Raw genomic sequence first — 27,952 nt, 5'->3', positions numbered from 1 at the left:
TTTTGCAAAAGGAGGATAAGACTAAGCCAGGGGCTCTGGCAAACCATGACCCATCCTGACTCAACCTGACCAACTTGCTATGAATTTCGGTTTGTTCTCGGACAACAGACACCACACATACTCTCTTTCTTTTCCTCCACACCCCACCAAATTATATATTACCCTGGATATTCATTCAACACCTGTCACTTGTGCGTGTCCTTTCTCCTCCTCCTCACTAGTAGGAAGTTCATTTGAGTTTCAGCTTGTCAAAATTGCAAAGTTACGGTAAAACAGAAAGCTGGGGGAAGGGAGTTGTTTCCTTAAAAACTGCTCTCGGGATGACATCGCCAGCTTTCTTCCCAGTGGAAAAAAGGGCAGGGTACAGCTGGAAAGGGATTATGCAAGTCCTACCCTGACACAGAGTTGGGAGCTAGGGTGAGCTTCTTGGTCCTGGAGCTTACATGCAGCCAGAATCAATTCACCGGACACAACTTTCCCAGGTTCAGGGACCTGTGCCCAGGGTAGAGACAAAAATGGTCTATCCTGGCACTTCAGCACAACTAGCAGGTCCACAGCCTCTGTCAGGCATATCTGCTTCAGGCCATGCAAGCAGCCTGCAAGGGCCCTGGTGTTAGACCTTCATCAAATCTGAAATACCTTGCATGAAAAATTTTGGCCATTAAATAGCTGTGGAAACCTCCCCGCAAACAGGACTAGAGATCCGCCCAACCACACCTTGCAAAGCAGAAGTGTTTGCTGCACCAGCTGGTGCAGGTCCCTCACTCCCTGCTTCCAGCAGTTCACCTGTATCCCTGTCAATGTCTCTCCAGGGAGGTGCTGTGCGTGAAGCATTGCAATAGTACTTATTTTAATGACTAAAGAGGAACTAATCACTTCTGAAAACATAGTGAACAGTCATGGAGAAATATCTGCATAAAATGATGCATCATTTTCAACAAACTAGTCAAAGTCAGGTCTTGGAGCATTAAGCAAGCACTTTTTTTGTCTGATCCTGGAAAAGCTGAGCAGGAGTATCGGTCAGTTTGTGAATGGGGGTACCAACAGATTAAGCAAGCAAAAAAGAGAGAGTCAAATAAAATACAATCTTACCAAGATCATGGCTTTGCTCTTTGGTGTCAAACAGCTGCACACCGATGGTCTCCTGCTTCTGATCCAGGTAATAGGTCCCATCAGTGACCAAGTGAACTAGGACTGCTGCAGCTACCATAGGCTGGGAAAAATAAGCCTGGGAAAACAAAAGCCCCACAAAGGCTGAGGTGGAGAACTGTGGTGGGCTTTAAAAAAACCCAAGAGTCAGTGCAGGACTTTTAAAATAACAATTCCCATCCCAGGTCACACAGAAGGCTTCTCTTCCAATCTCTCCTATACAAACCAGATAAACTCGAGTCAAACAGCCCTGCAGCTGGAGGCTGTAACCTCTCAGAAATTCAATAGCCTTGTCACAGGGGGGGACTTCACCACTGATTCTCTAGACAGCGTTCAGAGACTTTGTTTTGCTATTTTGCACTAGATGTACTTCAAAGAAAGGAGCAGCTTGGCCCTGGGTAGGCTGTCCCATGATATTTTGCCTGTTGGAGAAACTTCGTACAGGCAGGCAAAGAGGAGACTTCTGAATGACATGTACACTTCCTACCTTCAGCCAGAAAACGGTCTGTGTCATGTGGGAGTACTGGAAGTTGGCCGTGCAGGGATACCAGGCATACTGAGAGACACCATCATTCAAGTCAATCACCTTAGTTCGACACATCTGCAGGACAAAAAAGAAACAGCAAAACAGACGTAGATGACAGCAAGGAAGGATTATGACTGTTTAAAGTGGGGAAAAAAGTCCAGGTGCACTGCTAGAATAAAATACACACAATAATGATGTTTCTAAATACCATGAGATTATTCAAAAGTTAAGTTTTCAGGTCTTCCACCTCAATAAGAAAAACTGAAACATGAAAAGGAGCTAAAGACTCACAGCAGCTGGATGGCAGCCAACAGTTTCCTCTTAATTTGGTACGAGGTCTTTGACAGCACGCAGAACAACTTTGCTCCCACCCAAATGGACCACGACTCTTGCCACTGGAGTCAAAGTGACGATCACTTCTGAACGTACCAACTCACAGCACAGACAGCCTGCAGATGCTCTCCACAGTACTCAAGCAATGCCCTATTTAAACCTGCATGTTACTGTAACCCCAGGGAAGCCACAGATGGCCATGTAAACTTGGAAGCAAGTGTAGCCAGGAAAGGCCTGACTCTACAACCCAATTTAAGCAAACTAGTTTCTTGTTTTGTTAACTAGTTTCTGTAAGTGGAATCACCTTCTTCCTACACCTACAGCACTTTCCATGGCAGGCAGCAGTGGGATTATAAGCAAACTGCTCTTTTCAATAAAGAACAAGTAGATGAATCCCAAGAGCTGGCATGGATGAAAAGCTCAAAGAAAATGCCTGAATTTAAGTACCAGAGTGCCTTGCAGTGCCATCAGTACGTAAGAAAGATGTGAAAATGAAACTGCACGAAATGGTAGGATTTACCCTGAAACCACACTGCTCAGGGAAGCCACTTCAAAAAAGGAACACGCATGACTACAGCCTTCCTTCCCTGAATAAGAAAGCGGAAGGAAATGTCCACCATGCAAAAGGCTACAACGGCATTAGAAGGATGCTTCCAGCTGAGGCTCTTGGACCATCTGAAGGGTACGTGTTAAGATTCACAACACTTTGGTGAACTCAGTGACTGTCATTACCAGAGGACATTCCTTGCGGTCACACAGTATAGTGGCAATGGAGCTGTGTGAATGTAATGCAAGAGGCCAAACTATCTCCAGCAGTTGTGCTAGCCACAGGAGAGCCTACGACCGATCACACAGACCACCTGCGCTAGGTGCTAACTGAAGCCATGTACACTTGGGGACAGTATTAAATTTCTTTCCAAGACCAGAGCCTGAACTGAGCAATCAGGTGGTGATGTGCTGTCAGTAAAGCTGTTCCCATAAGCAATTTCCCTGATTATTAAAACAAAAAGAAAACCCTGAAGTGAAACAAGAGAATTAACAGAGATGGTTTTTAACCACTCCAAATCCTATGCCCACTCGGTAATTCTGATTGGAACTGCCCTCTTGGTCTCGGCAGGCAAAGTCCGGGCAATGCAAAGAGAGCCTGGGATGCCTGGGAATGAGAAACCAGATTGGCTAAAAGTGAGGTAATCACCTCTATAATCTGAGTCCCTCAAGATCCAGCACAGAGGAATCTATGGGCAAAACATAAATCAGCTATAATGGGCTGGAAGAAGATTTTTAGTTTATTTATTTTTTAAAACAACTGGGACCAAGCTTCACTGAGGCTAGCCAGTGGATAGTGTTACATTTTACAGCAGAGCAAGGCTTTACATAAACTATCTTTGGCATTTGAAATCCAGGCCAGCAATTCAACATGTACCATTTCACAATTCTCCCTTCTTACATTTTCAGCAGCCTGTCTCTTGTTGGGAGCATGTTTTTTATTTTAATACCTCTCCAGCTAGGGAATTTATCTTACCCACATCTGCAATTTATATGGTCAGAGAGCTCTTTGACATGAACAAAGGTCTCATTACTTTTATATGATTTTGTTCTTATTCTTATATCTCCTCCTGCTCTATCGGTCCAAAAAGGTGGTTGAAAGAAACAAAAGTACTGACGTTCGGTGCACTTTAAGTGCCACTTAAATCACATGGATGAGTGAAAACCTGTATTAAGAAATCACCCAGACCTTCACCAGAAGTTTGAATCAAACCCAAAATAAACCCCTGCTGAGGTGGGTTGGAAATCTCTGATAACTTTTAAATGCCTTGTTTGATTTGTGTGCGTGTGTGAACTCTAGCACTTTCTGCTTCTGCCTGAGAATATTAGCAAAAAACTTAACATTGCATAAAGAGCCTGTGTTTGAGACGTGTGTGCTACTGAGGTGTGCAGACTTGGTAGACTGCTCTGGTTTGAACAGGTTAGATAAGCTTCCTCCTGCTGAGGCTGATCCATCGCTACTCAGGCAAGTGTTTCAAAGTGGTACTGGGGTAAAAAGTTCTTTGAGGAGAAGAGTATAATTGAGAAGTGTGGGAAAATAACAGACATGCCATTAGAAGTGGCTACAAAGAGCCTCTTCTACGCTAGCTGCTGTCTAGTAAACGTAGCTAATGGCAAAAAAGTTCTTTTAAGATTTTGTAATAACAATCTGATTGTATAAACAGTCCCTATCACCTACAGACTCCACCATCTCAATAGGCTCTAACGCACGTGGTAAATACATCCCTTTTTCAATTCTACGCAGTTATTGAGTGTCACACCACAACTGCAAAGTCTGAGAACCATTTGCTGGGAGACTCTTTCACACCTCTGCTTTTAAGGCATCCCTAGAAGATGGCAGCAGCGTGAAGGCACTTATTACTGCAGTACCACCACTTTTAAGCTACAAGTTCCAATGGCCTGGAAGACAGAGCATCACCTCTCCTCACGGCTACAAATTCATAGGAATTCACGCTTATGAGAAATAAATTATTTCCTAACATCCTCCGTTTTGCTACAGTGATGCAAAACAGCAGCTAAAGCACCTGACAGCTGTGGAGGGAAGAAGGGATAGATGCACTTTTCATTTCAGGGTGTTACCAAACACTGAAGTATTTGCTTTGAAGAATGACGGCATCACTCAGGACTCAAAACTTTGCTCACTGGGGCTTATCCAGCTTCTCAGATCCACACAGCAACTGGGATCCACAGGAGCTTAGTATCTGCTCCAAAGTATTCGGGGACTATTTGTGTCTACTTACTGGAAACCCATGTCATACCCCTCCCTAGGAAGCTGCTTTCAATTAAAAGAGCTGATGTCTGTTCCTCTCGGAGGTTCTAATCCAGCTTGTCTCCCACCCACACATTTTGTACACAAACATCGAGAGACAGAATGAACAAGGCCAGAGAGCACTGTGGGATCTTCCCACAAGAGGGAATGCCTGGAGGATTCCCTTTGACTGATTTATACAACCTCTTGTCAATCACAGGGACAACATGTTCTTCAAACTGCCTCTCCTGTTTTCCTTCTCTTACTCAAGGGGACCGAGGAATCTGTCAGCAGAAAGGGAAAAGTGATATATCGGGAGCACTTAGTTCATTGCCACATCTAAAACGCATTTACTATTGCAATCAACTCCATTTCCTCATAATATTTTCCTTCAAAGTAATATGGGAAAATTTGCTGAAGAGCAATTTTGGAAGGTGCCCTTGTGAATGATTCCCAGTCAACCCATGACTTCAGGCAACGTTAAGTTGTGTTGATGGGCTCCTGTTGCAGACGAACTACAGGTTAAGGATCACTGATCCTGCGGACTGGGCACTGGACTAGGTCTCAACCTGACTCTGCCCAGTGCATGGCCCCATTACAACCTTCTGGGCAGCACTTGGCTTCTCCAGGCCTGAGGCCCCCGTCTGTAAGACGAGGATGATATCTTCCCATGTCACACGGGTATCTTGAGGGTAAAAGCCATTAGCCACAAAAAGGTGCTCAGATGTTACAAAGAGAAGGGACAAACAAAGCACATACACGTGTGAAGGATATACCTCCCCACAGGAGTGGGTTAAATACCAGCAGATGCCATCCCACTCTGTCCTTCCCATCGGGCAAGCAAAGCCAGACACCACAGGCTTTGCATACACTGGTGGTTCTCATCTCTCACATTGTAACATCAACATAATTCTAAATGCAGACAGGCAAAGCTGCTATTTAAACTGGGATGCTGCCCTGCTCAGCTCTGGCATACGGCTGACGCCCGTGGTTGGAGCGGACGTGCCTGTCTGCATGCCCACAGGCGGCTGTAAACAGAGCAAATCTCCAGTGCGCAGATCTGTCTGCTCCCAAAATCCCATCTGTTGTCCCATGGCGGGGCTTCCTCCAGACCATGTCTTCAAGGTAAGTGTGGCTGTGAAGGGCCATCGCAAGCACTTGTCCATCAGGCAGTAGGGAGCAACCTCCTTCTGGAGGAGACAGGTGGAAGTGGTTATCATGCCCCAAACGCGAGGCTGCTGCCTCTCCCTCCCTCCTTTTTACTGGGGACTGTGCTGCTGCCGCTTCTGCACCGAGACAGACAATGCTGTGAGTTTCTGAGACGAAACAGGCTATACCCTGTCCCATTTGCAAAACAGCAACCACAGAACAAGCAGGAACAGGATCTATTGGTAAAACCCACAGTACCGTCTATTTGTGGAGCATACAACATCCTGACTGAGGTTGTACAAGTGCACGGAAATACTCATGGACCGATATGAAACCCGTGGAGGCACAAACAGGACATGTTCTGTTGTTTGAAGATCCAGCTAAAGAACAGATTTCAACCATAATAATGAAACCTAATTAATCTACAGTTTTTAGCCGACTGCTTTGCAGAATGTTACTTATATTTAACTCAACACTTGCCAGAGAATCCCAAGCATGACATAAGCAGCATTTAAACACATCCCTTACAGATTAAAACTTTCTCTCTCCACTGCCAGACATGGGGGCTGGCAGTCACCCAGACCTTTTATTCTTAAATATGTTATTCTTGCAGACCTAAGGTTAATCTTACCCAAGGATGAGATACTATGGTGCCGTCGCTAAATATCAGAAAGGTTCCTGCTTGTTTATTGCCCAATATTATAAGGCAGCTTGACTGCCACATGGACACCACCCAGTTTGCCGACTGCAGCACAGACCTCCAATCTGTTCTGAAAGCTGTTGCACTGTTCTTCTCATTTAGGCTGGGAATTGGGTTGGAGTTACAGAAAAAATGAAATTGCCCACATTAGTGAGCACTGAACCATTAAAAAGGCCACCATTTAGGTTCCAACAAACACCTCAAAAATCAGCCAGTTTCTATGACCATTTCAAACCTCAGGAGCCCACAGAACTCAGATGGAAATTGTACACAAACAGGCTTAACTCAAGGGACATCAGAAATTTTGCTCTGGGTTTTCTCACAGGGAAGTGATCGTGCCCCTGTACTCGGCACTGGTGAGGCCGCACCTCGAATACTGTGTTCAGTTTTGGGCCCCTCACTATAAGAAGGACGTTGAGATGTTGGAGCGTGTCCAGAGAAGGGCAATGAGGCTGGTGAGGGGTCTGGAGAACAAGTCTTATGAGGAGCGGCTGAGGGAGCTGGGGTTGTTTAGCCTGGAGAAAAGGAGGCTGAGGGGAGACCTCATTGCTCTCTACAACTACCTGAAAGGAGGCTGTAGCGAGGTGGGTGTTGGTCTCTTCTCCCAAGTAACTGGCGAAAGGATGAGAGGAAATGGCCTCAAGTTGTGCCAGGGGAGGTTTAGATTGGATGTGAGGAAAAATTTCTTTACTGAAAGAGTAGTTAAACACTGGAAGAGGCTGCCCAGGGAAGTGGTTGAGTCACCATCCCTGGAAGTATTTAAAAGATGGGTAGATGAGGCGCTTAGGGACATGGTTTAGTAGGCATGGTGGTGTTGGGTTGATGTTTGGACTCGATGATCTTGGAGGTCTTTTCCAACCTTAATGATTCTATGATTCTATGATTCTCCTAGGTTCTGGTCAGAAATGCTTTAGGACTAGTCTCTTTGCTAGCGTTCTGGATTTGTCCTGACGGAAGATTTGAGTCAACAAGTTGTCTGCCCAACTACAAAAGTCAGCATTGGGTCATTTCAGGTTGGCCTCTAAAACTTAAGGATAGCATTCATAGTTACTTTTTCCAAACTGGTACATATATTAAATTTTTCTGTGCGCTAACAATGAGTTTAAAATAACCTGTTGTTGTAAAATCAAAACCAAAAACCAAAACCAAATCTGAGATTCAGCAGCATAGGTTATAAGCATAAGATGATGAAGGAAGGCTGTGTCCTCCCTCTTTCAATAGCCTTCTTACCTTCTAGTCTGCTGCTTCTTCCTCAGCAGCAACTCTCCCTTACCTCTGATGCTCATGAACTGCAGCTTCTACGCCAAACCTCTCCTTGTCCTCTGTGTCTGATAACACAGTTTTACTAAGTTTTGTGCTCTTTGTCTGCTTTTGCCTGTTTTCATTGAGGTACTTAAAGGTCTGATGGCAAAAGATGAAAAACTGCAGCATATCCTGCTCCAGGACAAAGGCATGCAGGCAGGTGATCAACAGAAAAGCTTCATCAACTGGAAGCTGATAAAACTCCTGGGGTAACACGCTGATGCTATATTACTCCCAGATTCAGTTGGCTCAGAAGTAAGAGGAAATCTCATCTGTCAATTTTACCCGTGTAATGAGGAACAGGATTTGGCTGTGGGATTGGGAAGCAGATTACATCTCCTGCAGGACAAAATAAAGCCCCGTTGCCAGTTGCTATGTCCAGTCTCAGCACAGCCACTTCCCTTTGAATCTGGAGCAGCCGATGGTGTCTGGACCTTGCAGACTTAGTATTCAATTAGCATGTTACTATAGCTTTTTTAGCCCAGAAGCCCAATTTTCAGCTGAAGGTTTGGCTGGATTTTTTAGTAATTGGAAAGTGACCTTTATGTGTATGAAAACACCACAGCTGATATGACATTGGCATCAATAGTTTGTTTGCAGTGTGACATGATGATAAATTCCTCTACTTTACAATAAAAATGATCATGTTCATTTCCAAAAGGAAATTTCCTTGGGTAGAGTTTTGGATGTAACACAGGGCTGTGATTCAGAAATGAGTGGGGGATGCAAGGGCTATTTTGTTTTGTCATATAAGTTGGTTTAGTTTCAGGAAAGTGAATAGGAGCTGCAGGGATTTCCATTAGATGATGGCCCAGATTGCATGTGCAATTCAACCTATTAACTTTAGCTTTCTCAAAAAATGCAGTTATTTCACTTCCAAAGAGTCTGTATGAACAGTATATTTCAATTTTTAAATCATGCAGACCTGCATTCTTTGAGCTTTCCTTTGAATTCCTGTTATCTCCAGATTCAAAGCAAACTTCATTTAAAACCGGCGAGTTCAAATCAAAATCACATAAAACCATAAACTTCACATAGTATACCTGAAAAAACTGTAAATCTGTTCTGACTGGCCCTATCCCAAACCCACATCGGCTTTGACATCCAGCCAGGTGTAATCAAAATATCTAGGATGCTAGCTGGACCTGTGGAAAAAACAATATGGAGCTTTGATTTTACAACAAAACCCTAACCAGATGATTTTTGCACGGTTCAAAGGATCACCCCAAAGACATCAGTTGAGCCAGGGCCAGAAATGACAGAAAAAGAGTGAGAAAAAGAAGAAACAATTGTGCTAAGGGGTTTTAATAATCAGCTCAACTTTTGCACAAGCCCACAAGTAAACACCAGCATTTGGAGCTCATGAGTGCAATTTGTATGTGCCCCTGCTTCTTTTGCCATTCAGCAATGCGCCCTGAAAGGGTGCGGAAGCAAGTGATAGCTCCAAGTGCACAGCCACACAGAATACAGTTTCATACGAAGCACATGGAAGTGTGCCATGTGCTCCTATTTATTCGTGTCAGAGGTTTGCTATTTCTTCAACACAGCAGTAGGACATAGAGATGCTGCTCTTAAACAACAGCATCCTCCACCCCAGCACTGCCAGGATCTCACCTAGAAGGCATAATTCTTAGAATTAGCCCTAAATTGCATTCTGTTACGATGTTCAAATTCACAAATACACTTACCGGTAGAAATAGCAGCCAAATGCAACCCGCTAGACAGACAGCATAAAGAAACAGCACCCAAACAAGACCTTAAACCTTTGGTTTTGCAAACATCAGCCTCATTAAAGCTAAAAGACATTTTCAATCTGCAGCAAAAGCTCCTGTCTACAACTTCCACACTGCTGCTCACAAAAGTGTGAAGGCATTATAGACTGATAAGTGCTTTAACAGACTATATATCCATCCACTGGAGAGCGAGGTTAAACAAATACAGTAGCCAGAACATTATTGTTGGCTGCACACTCAGGTTCCCAAACTGCCTGTCTCTAACTTGAACCAGCTAGGTCCACTACAACAGCAAAGCTTACATATAACTGCGGGCCAAGGCTGGCCGTGGGGGTGCTGCGGCAAAGGAAAACAATCCCATCCCAGAAGTTTCTACCACTGATGAGTAGAGCAAAAGCTTTTTTTTTTTTTTTTCCCTTTGACTGGAGCATTTCATTTGGGAGCAGCTGGCATCAGAAAATCAAACTGTCAAAGGCAGAATGTGCACCACACTTTAGGAGGATCTTAAATATATTTTTATTATTATATTAGTCGATCCGACTCACTGGATTCATGGTAGTTTTGCTGGTTTGGCACTCCTGCAAGGTAAAGCAGGATTGGGCTCGGTAACATTCCCTCCTTCCTTCCCAAAGCTGGTCCTATAAATTTGCTTGGACAAAGAAAGCACACAGCTAGATAGAGAAAGCCCAAAAGCAACAACAACAAATCCCTAAAGAACTTCAGCTCGATGAGGAGTTCTCCATCAGAATACACACTGGCTGAGGTGGACAGAGATGCTTAGAAGCACTTGGGCAACATTTCTGGTAGGAAGAGAGACAAATAGGAAAATATTAAGCCACATCTTTTTCAACTAGCAAGGAGGAAAAAACCACAACGCTTTTGTTTCCAGCACGGTAGGAACAGACCCTAAATACCCTCATACCTAACCCCACCTCCCCCGAACCGCCCCAAGTGCACATGGGGCACAGGAGCAGCTTCCAAGAGATGTGAGACAACACAGGTGCTACCACGAGCTCTGAAGATTGCTCCCTAAGCTTCGCCTGCAGCTGAAGCAAACAGCCCTGCAGTGGTTAATGTCAGCTCTGACCACATGATCACATTCAGGAAAGGTCAAAAGAGTGATTTTTAATTTAAAAACATCTGTGTGTTTAAAGAACAAAACTTTCTCATGTGCAGAAAACCAGGGGTTTCCAGAGCTTTTATTTCCAGAGTTGAAGCCATGCTTTTCAGCTTTGTTTAGGGTTATGGACCATGTAAACACACTGTGTAAACCACACGCAACCCTCATCAAGACAGCGTTTCCACATGCAAGGATAATTGGGGGTGCAAATCTCTCTCTCCTTGGCTCCTTTTCCCTCTCCAAGCTGCTCAGCTTCTCGCGCCGCACTCCCAGCGAGCCAGCCAGACACCCAGTTGTTGTCCTTCCCTATATGAAGACGTACACATGCCTCTAATCCTAAGGGTATAAGTCTGCTCTGGGCTGTCAACAGGCCTTAATTGGATACATCCAGGGAGATGATACATTGGGAAGAGGCCCTGAATTTAATAGCGAGAGGGAAGGCTGTGGCGGGGCTCCCAGGGAGTGCGGCTGGGCGGGGCACGGAGGAGAGCTACCATGTGCGTCCTGGGGAGCCGGCTACGGTTACACCTCAGCAATCAAACCCTTTTGGTTTCCCATCCAACTACTCAGCCCTACGTCAGCATGCATTAATTAAGATTAAACCCTGTGGCTTGTTTTTCTCAATACCTGAAGGCACGGCTTGTGGTATGCAAATCGGAAGGTTCCCCCTTGCTTCACCCTTCACCAGGCTTTTCCCACTGAAACTGCTGAGTAACAAAACTGCCACCGCGCGAACAAATTTCACGGAATGAGTTGGAGCATCCTGGGAGAGCCCGTAGAGCAGCAGGCAGTTGCCTCCTCCAGCCCATGCACATCTGCGCCCAAGCAAAGGTTTGGCTGCAGGTGTCTGGGGAAGCCCGTCGCTTCCCTCTAACCTCAGAACAGCCCTGGTTGATGAGATAAACCTCAAACTCCCAACAAATTAAACCAAAAGACCACTGGGGAGCGTTTCATCCTTGATGTCCCAGGCCAGTAGGGGAGTTCACAGAAACTCCCAGCTGCTTCCCAAAGAAGTTACCGTGGGGCCTGAATTACGAGCATCGTCTTTGGGAGGAAGCTCACGGTTTCTTCAGCCTCACTGCCTCCCAGGAGCGGGCTCTGGGAGGACAGACTGGAAGCACAGGGGATGGAGGAAATCATGGCTGCTCAGTCTCGGCCTTTCCCACCAGAAACAACCACTGGGACACAGTTAAATTTCCAAACAGCAAGGCTTTCCTTTTTCAGCAGGTAAGGGTCATGGTGTAAACACAAGTGCAGTGCACCAGGAACAGATCTGCCCCGCTAGAAGGGCAGATTTTTCAAAGGTATTTGGGTGGAGAAAGGTGGAAAGAAGGTCATCTCTACCCTGTGCTTCAGCTTCCCCTCTCTGAAAAGAGACTTGGCTTCTCTCGGGGTGATGATGCAAGGGTTAATTACCAAAAAATGGGAAAATAAGATCCACTGCCCAAAGCGCTAAGCGTAAGGATTTTGGCCCTATGACCAACATGGCTAAGCAGAACTTGATGTTCTCCTGAAATGAGGGCTTTGCCAGTGAGTAGGTACATGCACAGACAGATAATAGCACTGATCATGGAAATAACCATTTCCTGGCACGCATTAAAGTTTGCAGCTGGACCCTGAGGCTATGGTGTAAACCCGGGCCCGGGGGAGGCTCCTGCCGATAGCAGAGGGAGCTGGGCCCACTTACCAGAGGGGTGAATCATGTCTTCTTATCAGATTCACCACTGAAATAACCTCAGAGAAAACTGTGATCCTCCAACTTTACAGGCAGTATTTCCAAAAATGAGCATGGATTTGGGGTTCCTCAACAGTTACGGCTCCAACTAAGGCAGCATGACTCAGGAGAGATTTAAGGCAGCTCAAAATTTATCCAAATGGTCCCCGGTTTTGTTTTTTTCCTTTTTAAAGCAGATACTTATTTGCAGGTGGGGATAGAGGGATTGACTCAAGAGACCTTCAGGACAGTGCTGGGTAAGCACCATCCTCCAAAAACCATGCCTTTTAGAGACATCTCAAGATGAACACCCTAAAATTCACTGGCATTCAAAATACGACGTCTCTTATGACAATGTGGGCCTACAGTTCTCCGAACAAGTAGTGCAGACAATCCTTCATTTAAAAGAAAAAATAAATTCTCCGCTCCTGGCACGAGAGAGTTTACTTTCAGGCTTAAAGAAATGATCGTGTGGTTTTGGGGATGGCATTCCGTTCTGCTGAAGAATAGCACCCTGCCTGCCTGTATATCTGTGGCTTTGTAGTTACATTACAATCCTGGAGGGCTCTGTTTACATATTTTACATGTTTTCTTGTGCAGAACATGAAACCAAATTACATAGTAAAGGCCATTACGGCTTCGCTCTTGCACCCTTTTCCGTCCTCTCCTTCCCATCACTTGTTTTAATTCTATCCAAAATAATCGACTGGGTCTTTTTAACTGCGCTTGATTGACTGGCAATGCTTCAGGCAGGTTCATTTGCTGTTGCACAGGGAAATCATGCAAAAGCTGGTGAAGCTACATGCCAGGGGGGTAGGGAGAAGACGGCCAGGGCGGGGGTGGGATGAGAAATGCCGAGGACCCTTCATGCATGAACAAAGCAGACGTGTCGATGCATTTATGCAAAATCATTCTGCTCTGAATGGAGAGGGACCCAAGACAAACAACCCAGATGGGATGCAGGAGAGCTATCCCACGCTTACGGTTGGACATGCTCTGCATCTAAAGGCTTGTGAGCAGCAACAGCAGACAGAGAGACTGGAAGGTTGAGGGGCAAGGGCCGAGGAGGGCGGTCTCCTTTCAGAAGAGTGCATGCTAACGAGCACCGCCGCTGTCGTGGGGTCCAGCTTTCCAGCTCATTGATGCCGGGGGGGTCCAAGCTGTTTTCTATTACCGTGTGTAATCTGGGTAGGTGGCTCGGTGTACAGCAGATATGATGATAAAATGGTAAGTTACTTCCTAAAGAAGCACATAATCCTTATTATTATCCAAGACAATATTCCTTTCTTGCCTTTCTTCTCCCATCTAGCAACAACAAATGGCATGGAATTCTGCTCTTGTTTCGTTAGTGGTAAATGTCTCCTGGTCCTAGGAAGACGGGACCAATTTCCGGCACCTGAGGATTTTTGGATTGACCTTCATCTCTGAAAAGGTCAGATTGAACCTCTCTGAGAGTACCGATGGCTGCTTTGCTCTCTGCATCATCCTTTGTTTCTTTTATCTATTTTCTGTACAGTACACAAAGGGAACACAGTGTACCAGCCCCTGGTACTCACTGTTCTGTTTCCCTTAGATGACTTGCATATGTGCTCTTGAAAAATTATTCTAAAAACTAAGGGGGGAGGGGAGTGGAAAGAAAAAAATATCCCTTGAGTGTTTGGCAAAATTGCTTGGAATCTCCTCTGACATCTCATTGTGTTCTCTCTGTCCTCCCCTTACACAAATCAGCCAGAGGCTACGACATTAGCCATGGGGTCTGCTGGTTTACTACTGCCAGGAGCAGAGGAGCACTGGAAGACGTGGGGATGGAGGGGTGAGAGGGAGGGAATCACTGTCTGTCCTAGCAGGGAGCCGGCAGCCAGGTGATGGGCAGCATCCCCTTTTCTCCAGCCAGCTCTGGATCAACTTTAAGGGTAACACTCTTCCTCAACCAGCTCTCTGCAACTGAGTCTTTTTCAAGCCAGCCTACCTAGAAATCCCATTTCTCAGTTTATTTTGCCTCAGAGACGTCCCCAGAACACAGATAATTCCTGAGCAGGAGCCATGGCACTGATGTTAGCACACATCTTTGTAGCATCCCTCATCTTGGTGTGGACCCTTCCCATGGACCACCTCCTCCAATGACGTAAAGCAGCAATGCAAATGTACGAATAAGGACGAGTAGGGTTCCTTTGGCAGAAAGGTTGCAAAATCCAGCTTTCCCAGCAAGGCGGGTGGGAAATAAGGTTTCCAGCCATTAAAGCAAGGAGTTGGTGGGACAGTTTTCCAGTCCTTTGGTACTGGGAATGAACAGCCAAACTGTGCTAGGATAAAGACCGATTAATTCACAAACGGGATGATGTGAGGTGGCTGACAGAGCTAAAATGCAGATTTAATGAACCCAAACCCCTTCCAGGTCTCTGCTCCCAGACAGTAACTCTCAGCAGGCCCTGAACAGTTTTCTTTTTATCCAAGATATGAACATTTCCCTTTCAAGACGTCCTGAACTTCCTAGTCCTGGGGAGGTCTGGGCTCAATAATGCCCAGTGCCTGCAACGTCTCTGAAGGATATTGAGGTTTAATCCTCAAACAGTAGCTTTACCTTTCTGTGCTCCAGTTTCTACCTCTATTAAATGGAACAGAAACCAAGCAGTGTGGCTTAATTAATCCCTGTACACTGAAAAAATATGAAAAATATCATCACTTAAGCCAAGGAAGGAGCATTCCAGCCTGAATTTGCCTGATGGTCAGGGCCAGGCTCGAGATGCAACTCTCCAGCCTTCAGGCAAAAGACCAAATTGGCTGGTCTGTAATATCTGTGGGAAGTCTGAAATAAAGACGAAGTTTTGGACCCCCTTGAACTAACTTTAGACTTGGAGACTTTGTAACGTAAGCTGAAGCCTTTTGGTGGATCAGCCAGTACGGGAAATGAGCTCAGATGCGTACAGCAAACCTACGTTCCTCTTGTGACAGCCTGTGCACAGTGTCCAGTTCATCTTTTTCCAGAACTGGTCTCTGATCACTCATGGTTCCTCCATAAATGTTTTTTCTTAGTGGGATTCTGCCCTCATCCTCCAGAGATTAGCGGTTCAAAGCCTGGCTTGGCTATAAATAACAAAGACATTTGCAAAGCAAATCATCTTATTAAAAATGGGGATTTTTTTTATCCCTCCAACCACAACAAAACTCTTACCGTTGAAGAGCAACAGGACTTGGTTGTGAATTGGGAAGTTCAAAAAGGGCCACTTGCAGAGCCGACAGACAGACGCCCTCCCTCTTCTCAGCAAGATCACCCCAAAGGAAAGGAATGGCTTCTCCATTAAAAGTTGCAGGTTTCCTCTCTTCCCACTCCTGTTCAAGATTACTCTATTTGTTGGCTTTGCTGGATCTTTGGGGAATTATCTTCAGCATTATATTTATTAGACAGAATAAGACTGCGTGGCAGAGGACTTAATCATCTTTCTCTTCAATTTTGTTACGGTATTTTCTTACCGCCCTTGGAGCCCTTGCTCTACCATGTTATTTCTTCTAGTATTCAGAATATTTCTGTGCTCCTGTCTTCTCCTTTTGTGGGCAATTTCAGACATACTGCAATTCTAGACATCTTTCTGCTGCTGGTGGAAGAATAGGTTTGTTGCAGTGAGTCTGGATGAGTGCAATTATGGGAACTGTAATAGGGGCAGGAGGGGGCCTCTGTTTGTGGGAAATATGTAATAAGAATCCTCTTCCACAACTTCTTACTCCATAGCAGCCCCTGTGGGGTACCCGGAGGAGAACAGGGTGTGTTCGTCAGTCCGGGAATGAAAACGAATCCCAGGATCTGTCTGTGCCCAGCAGCCTCGGGAAGGAGTTCCCTTTTGGTTAACTGTGCCTGAGCTCTGTGGCTTTTTCCATACAGGGGAAAACCAGGCTCAGACAATGGCATAGGGAGAAAAAAAAAAAAATTATACACATATATAGGGTTACTTGGTCTAAACAACTTCTGCACAACTGGGAGGAAATGCAATGAAAGATATAGCTACTGGGGGACTGTCTCTCTAAATCGCCAATGCACACACCAACTTCCAAGTCCTGAGCACACATTGCCATGACAGGAGTAACAAGGTTAACAATAAGCCATCTAAAGATCCATTAGTCCCTTCTTATAATTCTCAATTATAAAGGCCCAAAGGGAATCTGCAGACGAATCAGTTCTCCAAAAGCAGGAGGGCCACCAGCAAGAGGAAAGGAGAAATGGCATCTCTAGACTCCCATGGTTGGTCAGCACCCATCTGCCTCTGCTCCTCTCACCCAAGCCGCAGAGCAACCCTCCCGAAACAGGCCTGTCAGAGGCTTCCTCCAAAGGCACATCTGTACAGAAAAGACACTTTAGCAAAATATCCCAATCCTTCATGATCAGTACAACCTACTCTAGAAAGAGAGACTAACATACACGCTAATGCACTCAACCCAGTGAAAACTGTGGCAAAACAAAACTGGTGTGCAGCGAGAGCACAGAGCTTTGAGTCAACTAAGGTCAGTGCAAGACCCTGATTTCTTGAACCCTACAGGCCAGCCAACCTTTTACAGTGACCTAATCCACACTGCATGTGCCTGCTTAACACTCTGCACCAATGCAGCTTCACCAGTGATGATAAAACAGGGATTGTCTGGGTAGGCCACGAGTTGGCTTTTTAAACTCAGGTGTTGTCAAGCCCAGGTGCACTTAACTTGGTGTCAGGAGGCCATGTCCTACCCCCTCCTGCTGGTAACGAGGAGGTTGACTCTAGCTGGGTACAAACTGGTCAGGGAAATAAGTCCCTGGGGACTTCCAACACAGAAGAAATTGCAGCTATTCACAAAACAGATCAGCCGAAGCATCCTTTGTCTGTTTATGCCTACTGGATCTGTCCTTCAGCTAGTATAAATCTGCCCAGCGCTACTGCCTTTTTGTAGTCTTTGCCAGCATACACCAGCTGATGACTTAATGGTAGCATCAATAATCGTTAGCACAAGAAAGGCCCCGAGAAATAAACAGTGCTGTAGAAAACCCCACACAACCAGTACATCAACACTGATAATATTTCACACACAGTGGATGGCAAGGAGAGGATGTTTACAAACTCACAGCAAGAGCGGTAGGGAAAAGAGCAGCCCAAGAGTGTGCAAAGCCCTTATTGCCGAATTCCTGCGGTCGACAACAGGTACTGAGCAGCGTCTGCTTCAAGATCTGCGGAGGACGCCAGATTAGAAATCAAACGGTAAAAATACCCTTCATCGGTGCTCGCATTTCTGTGCTGGTGCAATGTTGCTGACTGGTCCTCTTTGGCTCTAAATATGATGCTGTCAGTACTGAGAATATTTCTTAATCAGCACTGAAGAGTGGCTGCCAGGAAAAGTAGAAGTGGCTGTCTATCAGTCTTGCTTCTGCAGAAAGAGCGACTGTTTAAAGGGGGGGCTGTTTGACCTTTCCATTTTTCAAATGTGTATCTCTTCGCCAAGACTGTGTCATTCTTTGTAGGCATTTTGTTGTTCAAAACAAACCTTATACTGTGAACTTTTTTTTTTTTTCTTGCTTAGTATGTTACCATTCAGCAGCCTCATACTAACAAGTAAGGAACCAGCACGTAAGGTCCGTCTCAAAATAATAAGCAAGTGCGCGCACCCTACTTCTAAGGAACAACCAACTCTGCAGAAACGGGCAACGTCTTAGGTGAACTGAGCAAACAGGTGTGGGGTGGTCAGTCAACAGAAGCAACCCTACAATAGCAAGCAAGCGTGCTCTGGCCTGTGCTCATAAACAATCCTCCAACAGTAAACAAGTGCACGCAGGCAAATGTTGCTGAGAAAGACCACAACAACAAACCAACCTGCGGTGCCTACTCCTCAGAAACAGCCTAGGCAAAACTACAATGGTCATGCAGAGAAACGGGTGTTGAGACACCTAAGGATGAGAAACATTTTAAATCATGAAGGACATGCTTAATATGCTTTAAAGCACCTTTAGAGCGCTGGGGCAATTATGAGAAATGGGGATGGCTAACAAACAGGCAGCTTATGTATTCTGTATATTGCTGTGCACTGCACTCAAACATATCTTTCATGGCATTCTTGATGAGAAGCCAACACAAATGCCACTCTGATTAATCAGGAAACTACCCAGCAACAACACGAAAAGTTTGCACAACACCAGCAAGCACACAACCTACTCTGAAAGATATCTGGGTGAGGAAAGGTGCTCCTTTCATCGATACAAAAAACCCCTAAGGCTCAATGCTTGTGCAGATAATGAAGCCAAACATGTTTACACACCAGTGATCATTACATGCAGTGATTAGAGGAGATCTTAGGTTAATTTTCATCTCCGCTAGCTAACAGACTGATGACCTGCTGCCCCACCTAACCTCTCCGGAGTGACAAGTCAGGTGCTCTCACAAGCCAACGAGGCTGTCTTGTTCCTGGGGAAAACAAAGACTTTCTCAACATATATGATTTAAAAGGTCAATGAACCCCATGCACTCAAACTGGTGTAATAGGACCAGCTGAGCTAAAGCAAAAATTCCTTTTGCTGGAAGTAAATAGCACACTGTTATCTCCCCAGGGGCCAGGCAATAAGAGGAGGCATGTTCCCATTCACTCTGCCAGTGTGTGATATGCTAGTGCTCTGCCTATAAATACAACAGCTTTTTTTTGCCCCCCCCCCCTTTTTTTTTTTAAACAAGGCTGTGACAACTTCATCTCATCTTGGTACAACAAACACGCCTGAGTTGTGGCTACACAGCAGGGCTTTCTGTTGTGTGCGCGCATGGTGGTGTTTCTTCCACCACAGGACCATATGTTACCTACTGCATGGTGCGGCTGCATTTCTACCAGTGCATTAGGAGAAAATCAGAGCAGCTCTCTGCAGTGTCTGCATGGGGACAGAGTGCTCGGGGACAGGCACATAAAGCAGCACCTGAACTGAAGACAAGTGGGCTTTGGACTGCACTACAGCGTAGGGAGCTCGAACGAGAAAGAAGTTACGAAGGCACTGGTAGGGGTCCAGAGGAAAGTTCCTTTTACAGTGTGAAATAATAAATGAGACCATGACAAAAAGGCAATACTGGGCTCGGGATTCTGTCTTGGTACTATGCCAGCTAACCACGCTTTGTGCATTTAAGACTGACCTGGTCATTAATTTGTTGCAGACTTGTGCAATGTGAACAAGGCCAAGTCTCTTGGATAAAGATGTTTTCTCTTGCAAGCCAACTGGAAATGCTTAGCGTTTACTATTCACGGAGAAATCTGCTTGTCATATCTGTGACACGGAATTCCTCTCTGCACTGCCCACTCAAGACACCTCCCAGATAATTAGACTGTTAGAACAACTTTGCCGCATCAAACCAAAAGTCCACCTACTCCACTGCTCTACCTCTAGCAAGGGACAACAGTGGACGCTGAAGGAGGAATATACGAAGCAGCTCTTATATATGATCTTACATATACAGTCCTTTTCCTGCTGTATCCTCTAAAAAACCAACAATAAGCAATGTGGGCTTTCCTGAGTCAGGTTGCATCTGGACTGTTGCATCTGCATCGCGTACAGCCCTGTTTTCCAGGCATTTACCTAATGTCTTTTTGAACTCATTTGGATCTAATTCTCTCAGGGAGACAGAAGGTAAAGTTATGGTAACTGGAGCTATTTATGTTACAAAGGAGACATGTAAGAAGGGGGTTAAAGCTAATGAATGGCTTTGGGAATGGACGGGACCTTTCTCAGAATAGAACAATAGGGTGCTTTTATGAAACTGGGAGACAGAAAACACAAAACTATTAAAAAAGAAAGAACGCTCTTTTGTATTATTCAGCATTAGCCTTCAGAACTCATCGCCACAAGATAGTACCCTGTGCTAGCTGCAGAGAGCCTGTCTAGTCTTTTAGGTGATGATAGTTAGTCGAGGTGACTCCTACACAGCTTATTGAATCAAGCAGGCCACAACTTCAGCCAGTTTTTAGTTGGATGGTTGGAACTGAATTTCAGCTCATCACTACTGATGAGGCTCAGAAAGAGGGAAACTGTTGTCAGGGGCATTCCTTGGTGACGCAGCAAGTTAACAGGCAGGAGTAACTTCACACATGGACGCTGACCATCTAGCTACACTCATGAATGTTGCTCCTTGCTGGACTTCACTTTCCAGGACAGGAAAGGGAGCATGCTTTCCTTACCTGGGTTGCTGCTGGCTGACCAATGACCACCCATCCTGGACACTGCTGGTCACTGTGATGTGAGACAGAGACATTGGAAGCCCACTGATCGAGGAAGCCTTTGGGAGTGTAAACGCCACAGTCTTTGATGCTGGTCATTTGCTCAAATTCCTCGCATACTCCATCACCATCGTGGAAATAGCACCTGCTGGGTTCATCTGCCAGGAGAAAGTAGAGAAGAGAAATCACAAAGGACTGGCTACACACGTCTGCAATCTAGTTGCTAGGACCTGATAACATCAGTGGTCATGTATCTGCTGGACCAGGTCACTGGGAAGTGAAAGCGTTGGTCACTTCTAGGCAGTAGCAAGGTGATTTTAAAAAAGCCAAGCAACGATAGTCAACTTCTCTATTGGGCAATTCCTCAAGATATTCCCTAATGTAAGTGAAGGGGTTTTCTGCTTATTTTCATCTATCTCCATTTGAAAGGATGGAGACAGAAGAAAGCAGAGACAGAAAATACATAGAGAGACAATGTGGGTGTTGGCATAATTCCACCGACTTGGATGGAAAAACGCCAACAGAGGGTCTGGTCTACAATGTTTCCCTTTTTGTTTTTAAAAGATATCTGTAAAACAACAACAACAACAACAACAGCAACTGTGAATTTAGGGATGGTGAAAACTGCCAAGTTCATAGTTGTAGTGACCAAAGGGCCAGGCAGATCTGTTTATCCAAAGAGCAGATACAGTATACATAGTGTGAGGGTAAGCTTGCCACATACACACACAGCTTCAACCAACATGACTCAGATTTGACCTAAAAGGATCAAAAGCAGCAGGAGACTTTATTATCCTTGTCCATTTATTCTGTGGCTTCTCTAATGAGACTGCCAACAAAGATGCCAAATTTTTGAGGTTGTTTCTGTAACACTGGCCCATTAAAAACTGAACTGAGATCCATCTACTCTTTTCAAACAGACTGCATAGCAATAATGATTTTCAGTCATTAGAGTACTCTGTGAAATGGAAACCTTTGACCTGTTGGTATCCTATTTTGTATTGTATTATCATTGCCAGTCCCCAGAGGTATCCAGTTCTGACAGCCTGTTGTATTTTTGTCTGGCAAATAAGCCTGCTGAAAAAACGGTAGGAAATTAGCCAGAGCTGCTAGCTGGACTGATGGAAATGATCCCTAAGGAGGGTCCTGTCGGTAGCATTGGACCATCTCAAGCTAGGTGTCAGAAAATCCAACGGCTGCTCAATTTTGAGCTACTTCCAAACTACTAAATCCCCTGTTTATTTTTCCTCCTAGTTTACACAGTGAAATACCATCATGAGCCAGAAAAAAATCAGTTTATTGCAATTCAATTATTTAATGACTTTCACTCCTTTTCCCCTCCCTTCCTCCCAATCCCCCGTGCAAAATTCCAGGTCCTTAAGAGAGTGAGTTTGAAAGAATGGAGAAGTCTATCAGGGAAGAATGTCATTATGGTTTCATTTCATCACGACCTCTGCGGCCAACTTGCGTACGTGGATAAGTGTGGCGAACTGTGTATTTGCCGGGCCAGTACTCCGAGCTGGCAAAAAGGAGCCAGCATGAATCTGGAAGCCGTTCAGCCGTATGAGTGCAGCCCTGCATCTGAGCGAATATTCCCGGGGTGGCCAAACTTCGTGACCCTACGTGTCACATCTTAAAATCTTCATATGGCTGGGAGCCACCAAACATATACCACACACCTCGAAGAGCTCAGAGGAGGAACGCTTGGGAGAGTGCTTCACAGACAAAAGATGACAATGGCTCCCCAGGGTGTCCTATTACTCCATGGTGGGAGGGGGCCAGGGTGGATGTGCAGATGGGCCCTAAGGCAACCCAGCAGTGCTGGCCCCAGCGGCCCAGCTGCCTTGCCTCCTCCCACGGCCGGATTGCCCAACAGCCCTGATGCCAGCAGGGCCCTGCTACTCCTCATCTGATATTGACCCAGCTGGGAACGTGTGCTTGAACTGCTCATGAACCGTACGTGCCCTGAGAGCCCCAGTTTGGACATCCCTGTAACATACCTTGTTTCTCTGCAAGGCTTATTAATGCTGGCACACTGCTACACCAGTGTGGCTCGTTCATCCCTGGGAGAGACAGGCTCTGTGTCTGGCCAGCTCAAGGGAGGGGCAGAGCGAGCATGTAACTGACGGCCATGGAGACAAACTCTTGGTTCCCTCACCTTATCCTCCTGCATCCCTTGCTCTGCTCCCCTCTCTGCAGAGACGTATCAAAGCGTAGGCCAGGTCCCTGCTGTACCCAAGAACAGGAGGATAAAGCTAAGCAGCTCACCCGCCTCAGAGCACTATGTCCCAGTTTGAGTGAGAGTCTCAGCAGAAATCTCTGAGAAATATTCAGCCCTGGAAAGGCTGTGGTCAGCAATCAAAAATCCTCAAAAACAAATCCCAAACATAGGAAAATACATATTTTTGGAAGAAGAGTTTCTTTGTCATTTTATGAAAAGGGGCTTATTTCTGTAAAAAGGAAAAAAAAAGAAAGGAAAATACCTGCCATATTAAAAAGACCCAACCTTCAGCCTATAAACATACGCCCAGGCAGATACACACTTACACTGAAACACCGGCATCCAAGTGCACCCTGCTACACACCCACATTGACAGAAACATTGACACACAAACACATGCACGCTCTCTTTACACATCCCCAGTGCAGCCACCCCACTGATGCAAACACATACCCAGAAACTCACAGCCTAATTTTAGGCATATGCGTTTAGACAGTGTTTCCCTGGCCCTCCTGAAGCACTGACTTATTTGCACGACAAGCACTGAAGTAAGCACAACATTTATACAGCAACATACTCCTGCACTGGCTCCGAATGTTCCCTCCTAATGCGATGATAAACGTAATGGGCTTCTGATAAGATCATGTGTTTGGGATAAAAGAATACTCAAGACCTACTCCAATCCGATGACTTAATTCATACTCACATGGATGGGAAGGCAGCCTTTGAATAGCTGTGATCCAGGCCAGTGTGTGATCCTAAAAGAGGCTAATTTGTTCCTGATTATGCTTAAGACCCCAATAAATCTGTCTGCTCGGAGTCTGCAAAACCCGAGGGAGGAACCGAATGGAGAGACTGAGATGTCTGAATTAAATGGAGACTGCCTAAATGATTAACAAAGTCTTACTGAACTGCGCTGCCATGAGCCCTTCTGCCGTGCTGGTCCTGGAGTCACGGCACCCTGCCCTCCATCGCAGCGTGGGTTCGCTGGCTGGATGACACCTCGCGCAAAGGCTGAAAGATTAGGTACCTGCTCGCTTTTATGTGCTTTGAAAAATGATGGGGAAAGTGCCTTTACAACCCTAGTTTTCTATTAAGGAAGATCTCTAAGTCCTACTACTGACACGCCATCCTAAAGCATGCAATGCCATGCTTTGAGGGGAGCGTTGGTGAGAAGAGGGGAAGACCTTTCCTGCCCATGAGCTTCCTACTTCTGAGTGATGGTAAAGAGGGGGACTTCTTTAAATCCTTCCCAGACACTGGTGAGGGGACTGACGAGGGCATCAACCTACGACAGCCAAATGTGGTGCATCCCTGGGTGGGCTGCCAAAAAGAAGCAGAGGCTCTTCCTTCCACAGGTATTGAGCACCAGCTCTGACTCCTGATTCTTACTGTGGTCTTGGATGCTTGGTAGGTTACATGTTGGGCTTTACATTTTCATGAACAAAGTAAAGAACGACCAGATTGTTTCTTCCTACGATTGCCCTCACAAAATGAAAACTAACAGGCTTCTTCCCTTTCCGCAGTGGTGTGAACACAGCTTAGTTAAATCCGTAGAGTCCTACAGGCTCAAAGCCGGGGAGGGCAGTGTCAGGAGTGGTATATTTCTAGGAAGCAGTAGCTAACATCTTTATTTCCATAATGGTGCAAAATGCCTTTTCCGTTCTCTTCTCAACTACTGTGACATGAAATGCATCCAGGGCCTTGGTAATAGGAATTAATTTTTGTCTCCACAGAGGTCTGTAGGCTCCCAAGACCTGGTGAAGGTCATAGTGATATATTGGTCACATATGGCCTGCATCATGAACTATGTTCATCAACACCATGGACTTCTCACTTCAAAGTTGAATCTGATTTGAAGGAGATATGGAGGAAGGGAACATGAAGGAAATCTGATTTGTCCTCAAGGAAAAATGACTTAAAAAAATTAAAAAGCAGTTGCCTGGAAATCCAGCTTAAATCTAGAACAGTAAAATGTCTGCAGGCGTAGCACCTGGCAGCAGGAGACAGCACCTCTGGGGGATTGACAACAGATGCTGAAGGATCCTGAGCTGAACTCGGGGAACATGTATTCATTCAGGCAGCCTGAGTTCCTTTTCCCTGGCAAAGTTCTCACTGAAGGCACAAAAATGTTCTGGCCAAACCAAAGTCCCTCTCTTGCCCTTGCTTTGGGAAAAGGCAATCTCCGGTTCAGCGAAAATTTCTGTGACATCTGGGAATCCCTGAATGCTCCGTGACAGCCGTCAACCTGGAGAAGGAGGATTTGTTGGGGAAACAGATCGGCAAGACCTGGCCTGCTTACTAGTGCAGTTGGGCTTCAAGATCCAGAATGATCTTGGGGATCTTGTGTGTTGCACCAGAAAATGATGCAAACTCCATTTCTCCTTGCTTCTTAAGCTCTCCAAGCAGAGTTGCAAAAGGCAGCCTTTTGTATTGAAATACAAGCTGCTCCTCTGGGGTTCAGAAATGAAAGGATGCAGAAGGTAAGGCAGAGGATTTAGAGAGCACCTGGGAAGTGCCTGTCAGACCAGGTCTGGATGAGCAGGTAACTCCCCATCACAGTCACCTGTGCAAAGTGAGGCTAGAAAATCACCAGCGAAATGAATGAAGTCTGGTAGAGATCAGGAAGCAGACATGCAGGATATACACTTATCTGTGATAGACAGCCTTCCACCTCATTAAAAAAAAAAAAAAAAGCGATAAAGAGATCCAGTTCGTAGCACAGGGCACATCCTCCAGTGAGGCTTTTAATGTCCGAGCTGTATGGTCAAAGTGCTGGGGACAGACACTCGGGGCGCCTTCCTGTTTTCAGCTAGAACACAGTGATTGGCATCAGCATAGTCTTCTTTTGTGCAATAACTACTATTTTTTTAAAAGGCCAGACAAAAAAGAGGAGTATTTTTAAGCTCAGCTGTTTACTTAGGGATGTTTCCAACTATAACAAGCCTCATGCCACATAACTATTCGTCCGAGAAAAAAAAAAAAAAGAAGAAAAAAAGGGGGACAAAAATGCAGAAGCATTGTCTCAGAGTAACAAATTCTTGGAACAGAGCGAGCTTCTCATTTTAACCCCTGAAAGGTCTGTCCGGAGGCGTGCAGGCCTTTTCGGGCACAGCGAGGGCCAAATCACAGGCTCAGCAAAGTCAGCAACTTCTGCAGAAGCATGATTTTACCACCGCGTCACTTAATCAGCATCTCCAGCACTGGTGTTTATGTTCACAGATGAGAAGAAACGTATCCAAAGGTTTCTATCACAAAAGGAGAAATAATTCCACTGCAGATCACATGAACCCAGCAGCTGAGCGATCGCAGAACCTGCTCCATTTATTTCTATGGGAGTTTCACCTTTGGCTTCAGTGGGAAGAGAGTGAATACCATGGCCTGCTTCCAGGATATCTGCTAATCTCTTCTTTAATATTGAAGAAGTCAGAGACAGAGATATTTCCTGCTACAGTAAAATATTCGAGAGTTATTTTCCTTCCTGGATATTCTGATTTGAAAAGAGGAAAACCATTACACAGAGCTTGGGCAGACCTTTCTGAATAAAGTTGCATATCAATAAATTGTGATGTTTTCCTTCAATGAAATAAAACAGACACCTTGGAAATGAAGGCAACGCGGGTGTTGCAATCTACTGCGGAACATCCAGGGGCCTCGCAGGAGGCTTTTTTCTGTACAATATGACAATCGTGTCTGGGCATCTCCTGAACCAAGCAGGCGGGCATAATGCATTTGCAGAGCGCGGCTCCCTGGTAATTCAGCTGCTTCGTGGAAATACATTCCTGGGCTTGTTCTTTGTCTGGCGTGACTCGGCTCATTGGTATGATATAGCGGTCGGAGCACAATAATTATGCAATTGATCTGCGTGCTGCAGACAGATACAATTACAACTCCCTTGCAGAGCCCGGCACTGAAATTTGATATTTCACCTCCAAGAACACGAGCCTTTGTCACTTAAGCGAAAGGATATTTTCCATCGCTGGCAGTCGTAGTAACACCTTATCTGCTCTGCGGCTAGCTAACAGGAGCCAATGTGGCCTTCCCCCAACCCCGGGCAACTAGGCAGGTTATAAAAGCACTACAGCACGCGTCCTCTTCCCACCTAATCTTGTTTCCCTCCCTGGGTGGTTGGATAAATCAGAAAAGCAGTGCTGAGAATATTTCAGTACTTCCTCAGACTTACACATATTTATTAGCTAAACTTGGAGACTGTTCGACTGAAAGTCTTGAGGCTTCTGTCACACAAGGCAGCAACCACTATGACCACGAGAAGGCTGGCCAGCGTGACCCTTCTCGACACCTGGCCCACTTGCTTGGGAGGCTGGGAAGGAGCCCAAGAGAAAAAACCCAGTGGTGCCATTCACCAAGGAAAACAAACTGCTTGTTTGTGCGTGTGGTTGGATGCTATTGCAACGGAAGGTCTTGTGCTCAGCATCATCCTCTAAGCACAGCAAGTTGCTGTCGAGTCACAGAGGATGCTCTAAGGAAGGAAGTATGACCAGCTGTGGAAGCCTCTCTGATCCACAGAGAGTAATGCGTGAGGGATGCAACAAGCAAAGGAGTAATTCTTCTGTTGAGCTCTTATTGTAGCTGTGTCCTAAAAACCAAAGCTGGATTGAGCTGGGCTGGAGTCACTGGCCTAGGGAAAAATGCAGGCAAATACCACTCCAGCCCACATTCTCCCCCACAAAAAAACATCTGTCCTTTGTATTTTGCTGCCTGAGATGCCTGCGCTCTCTGCTCTGTGGCTCAGCTGGTCCTGCTAAGATTGCACTATTAATGATGATAGTCTGAAAATCACTTTAAGAGACTTTCTGACAATGCTGTGATTACTAACTTGCCAAATGAGTGCTTAGACATTTTAGAACATGTAGCCACACTCCCATGAGCTGCAGGAAACAGTCAGCTTCAAAGTATTTGCCTTAAGCTGAAGGATTCACACAAATATAATCTGAATAGCCCCAGTCAGTAAATTCATTGCTATTTGCTATGAAATACTGCTATAAAAT

At 45.5% G+C, this 27,952-nt stretch overlaps 1 protein-coding gene across 1 annotated transcript in view; it reads right to left on the bottom strand.

Annotated features, from left to right (window-relative positions):
• PAPPA (pregnancy-associated plasma protein A, pappalysin 1) overlaps nucleotides 1-27,952 on the bottom strand; it is a 179,641-nt gene that overhangs the window by 51,660 nt on the left and 100,029 nt on the right. Inside the window, exons 10-12 of the mRNA XM_009319278.1 lie at nucleotides 20,684-20,880; nucleotides 1,637-1,750; nucleotides 1,093-1,228 (exon numbers count right to left, since the gene is read on the bottom strand). Of these exons, the coding sequence (XP_009317553.1) occupies nucleotides 1,093-1,228; nucleotides 1,637-1,750; nucleotides 20,684-20,880 (447 nt within the window). The remainder of the gene's footprint in view (nucleotides 1-1,092; nucleotides 1,229-1,636; nucleotides 1,751-20,683; nucleotides 20,881-27,952) is intronic.

This window comes from Pygoscelis adeliae, unplaced genomic scaffold (genome assembly GCF_000699105.1).
Source record: "Pygoscelis adeliae isolate BGI_AS28 unplaced genomic scaffold, ASM69910v1 Scaffold270, whole genome shotgun sequence".
Classification (NCBI taxonomy): domain Eukaryota; kingdom Metazoa; phylum Chordata; class Aves; order Sphenisciformes; family Spheniscidae; genus Pygoscelis; species Pygoscelis adeliae.
This window is presented reverse-complemented; position numbering and strand designations above follow the sequence as displayed.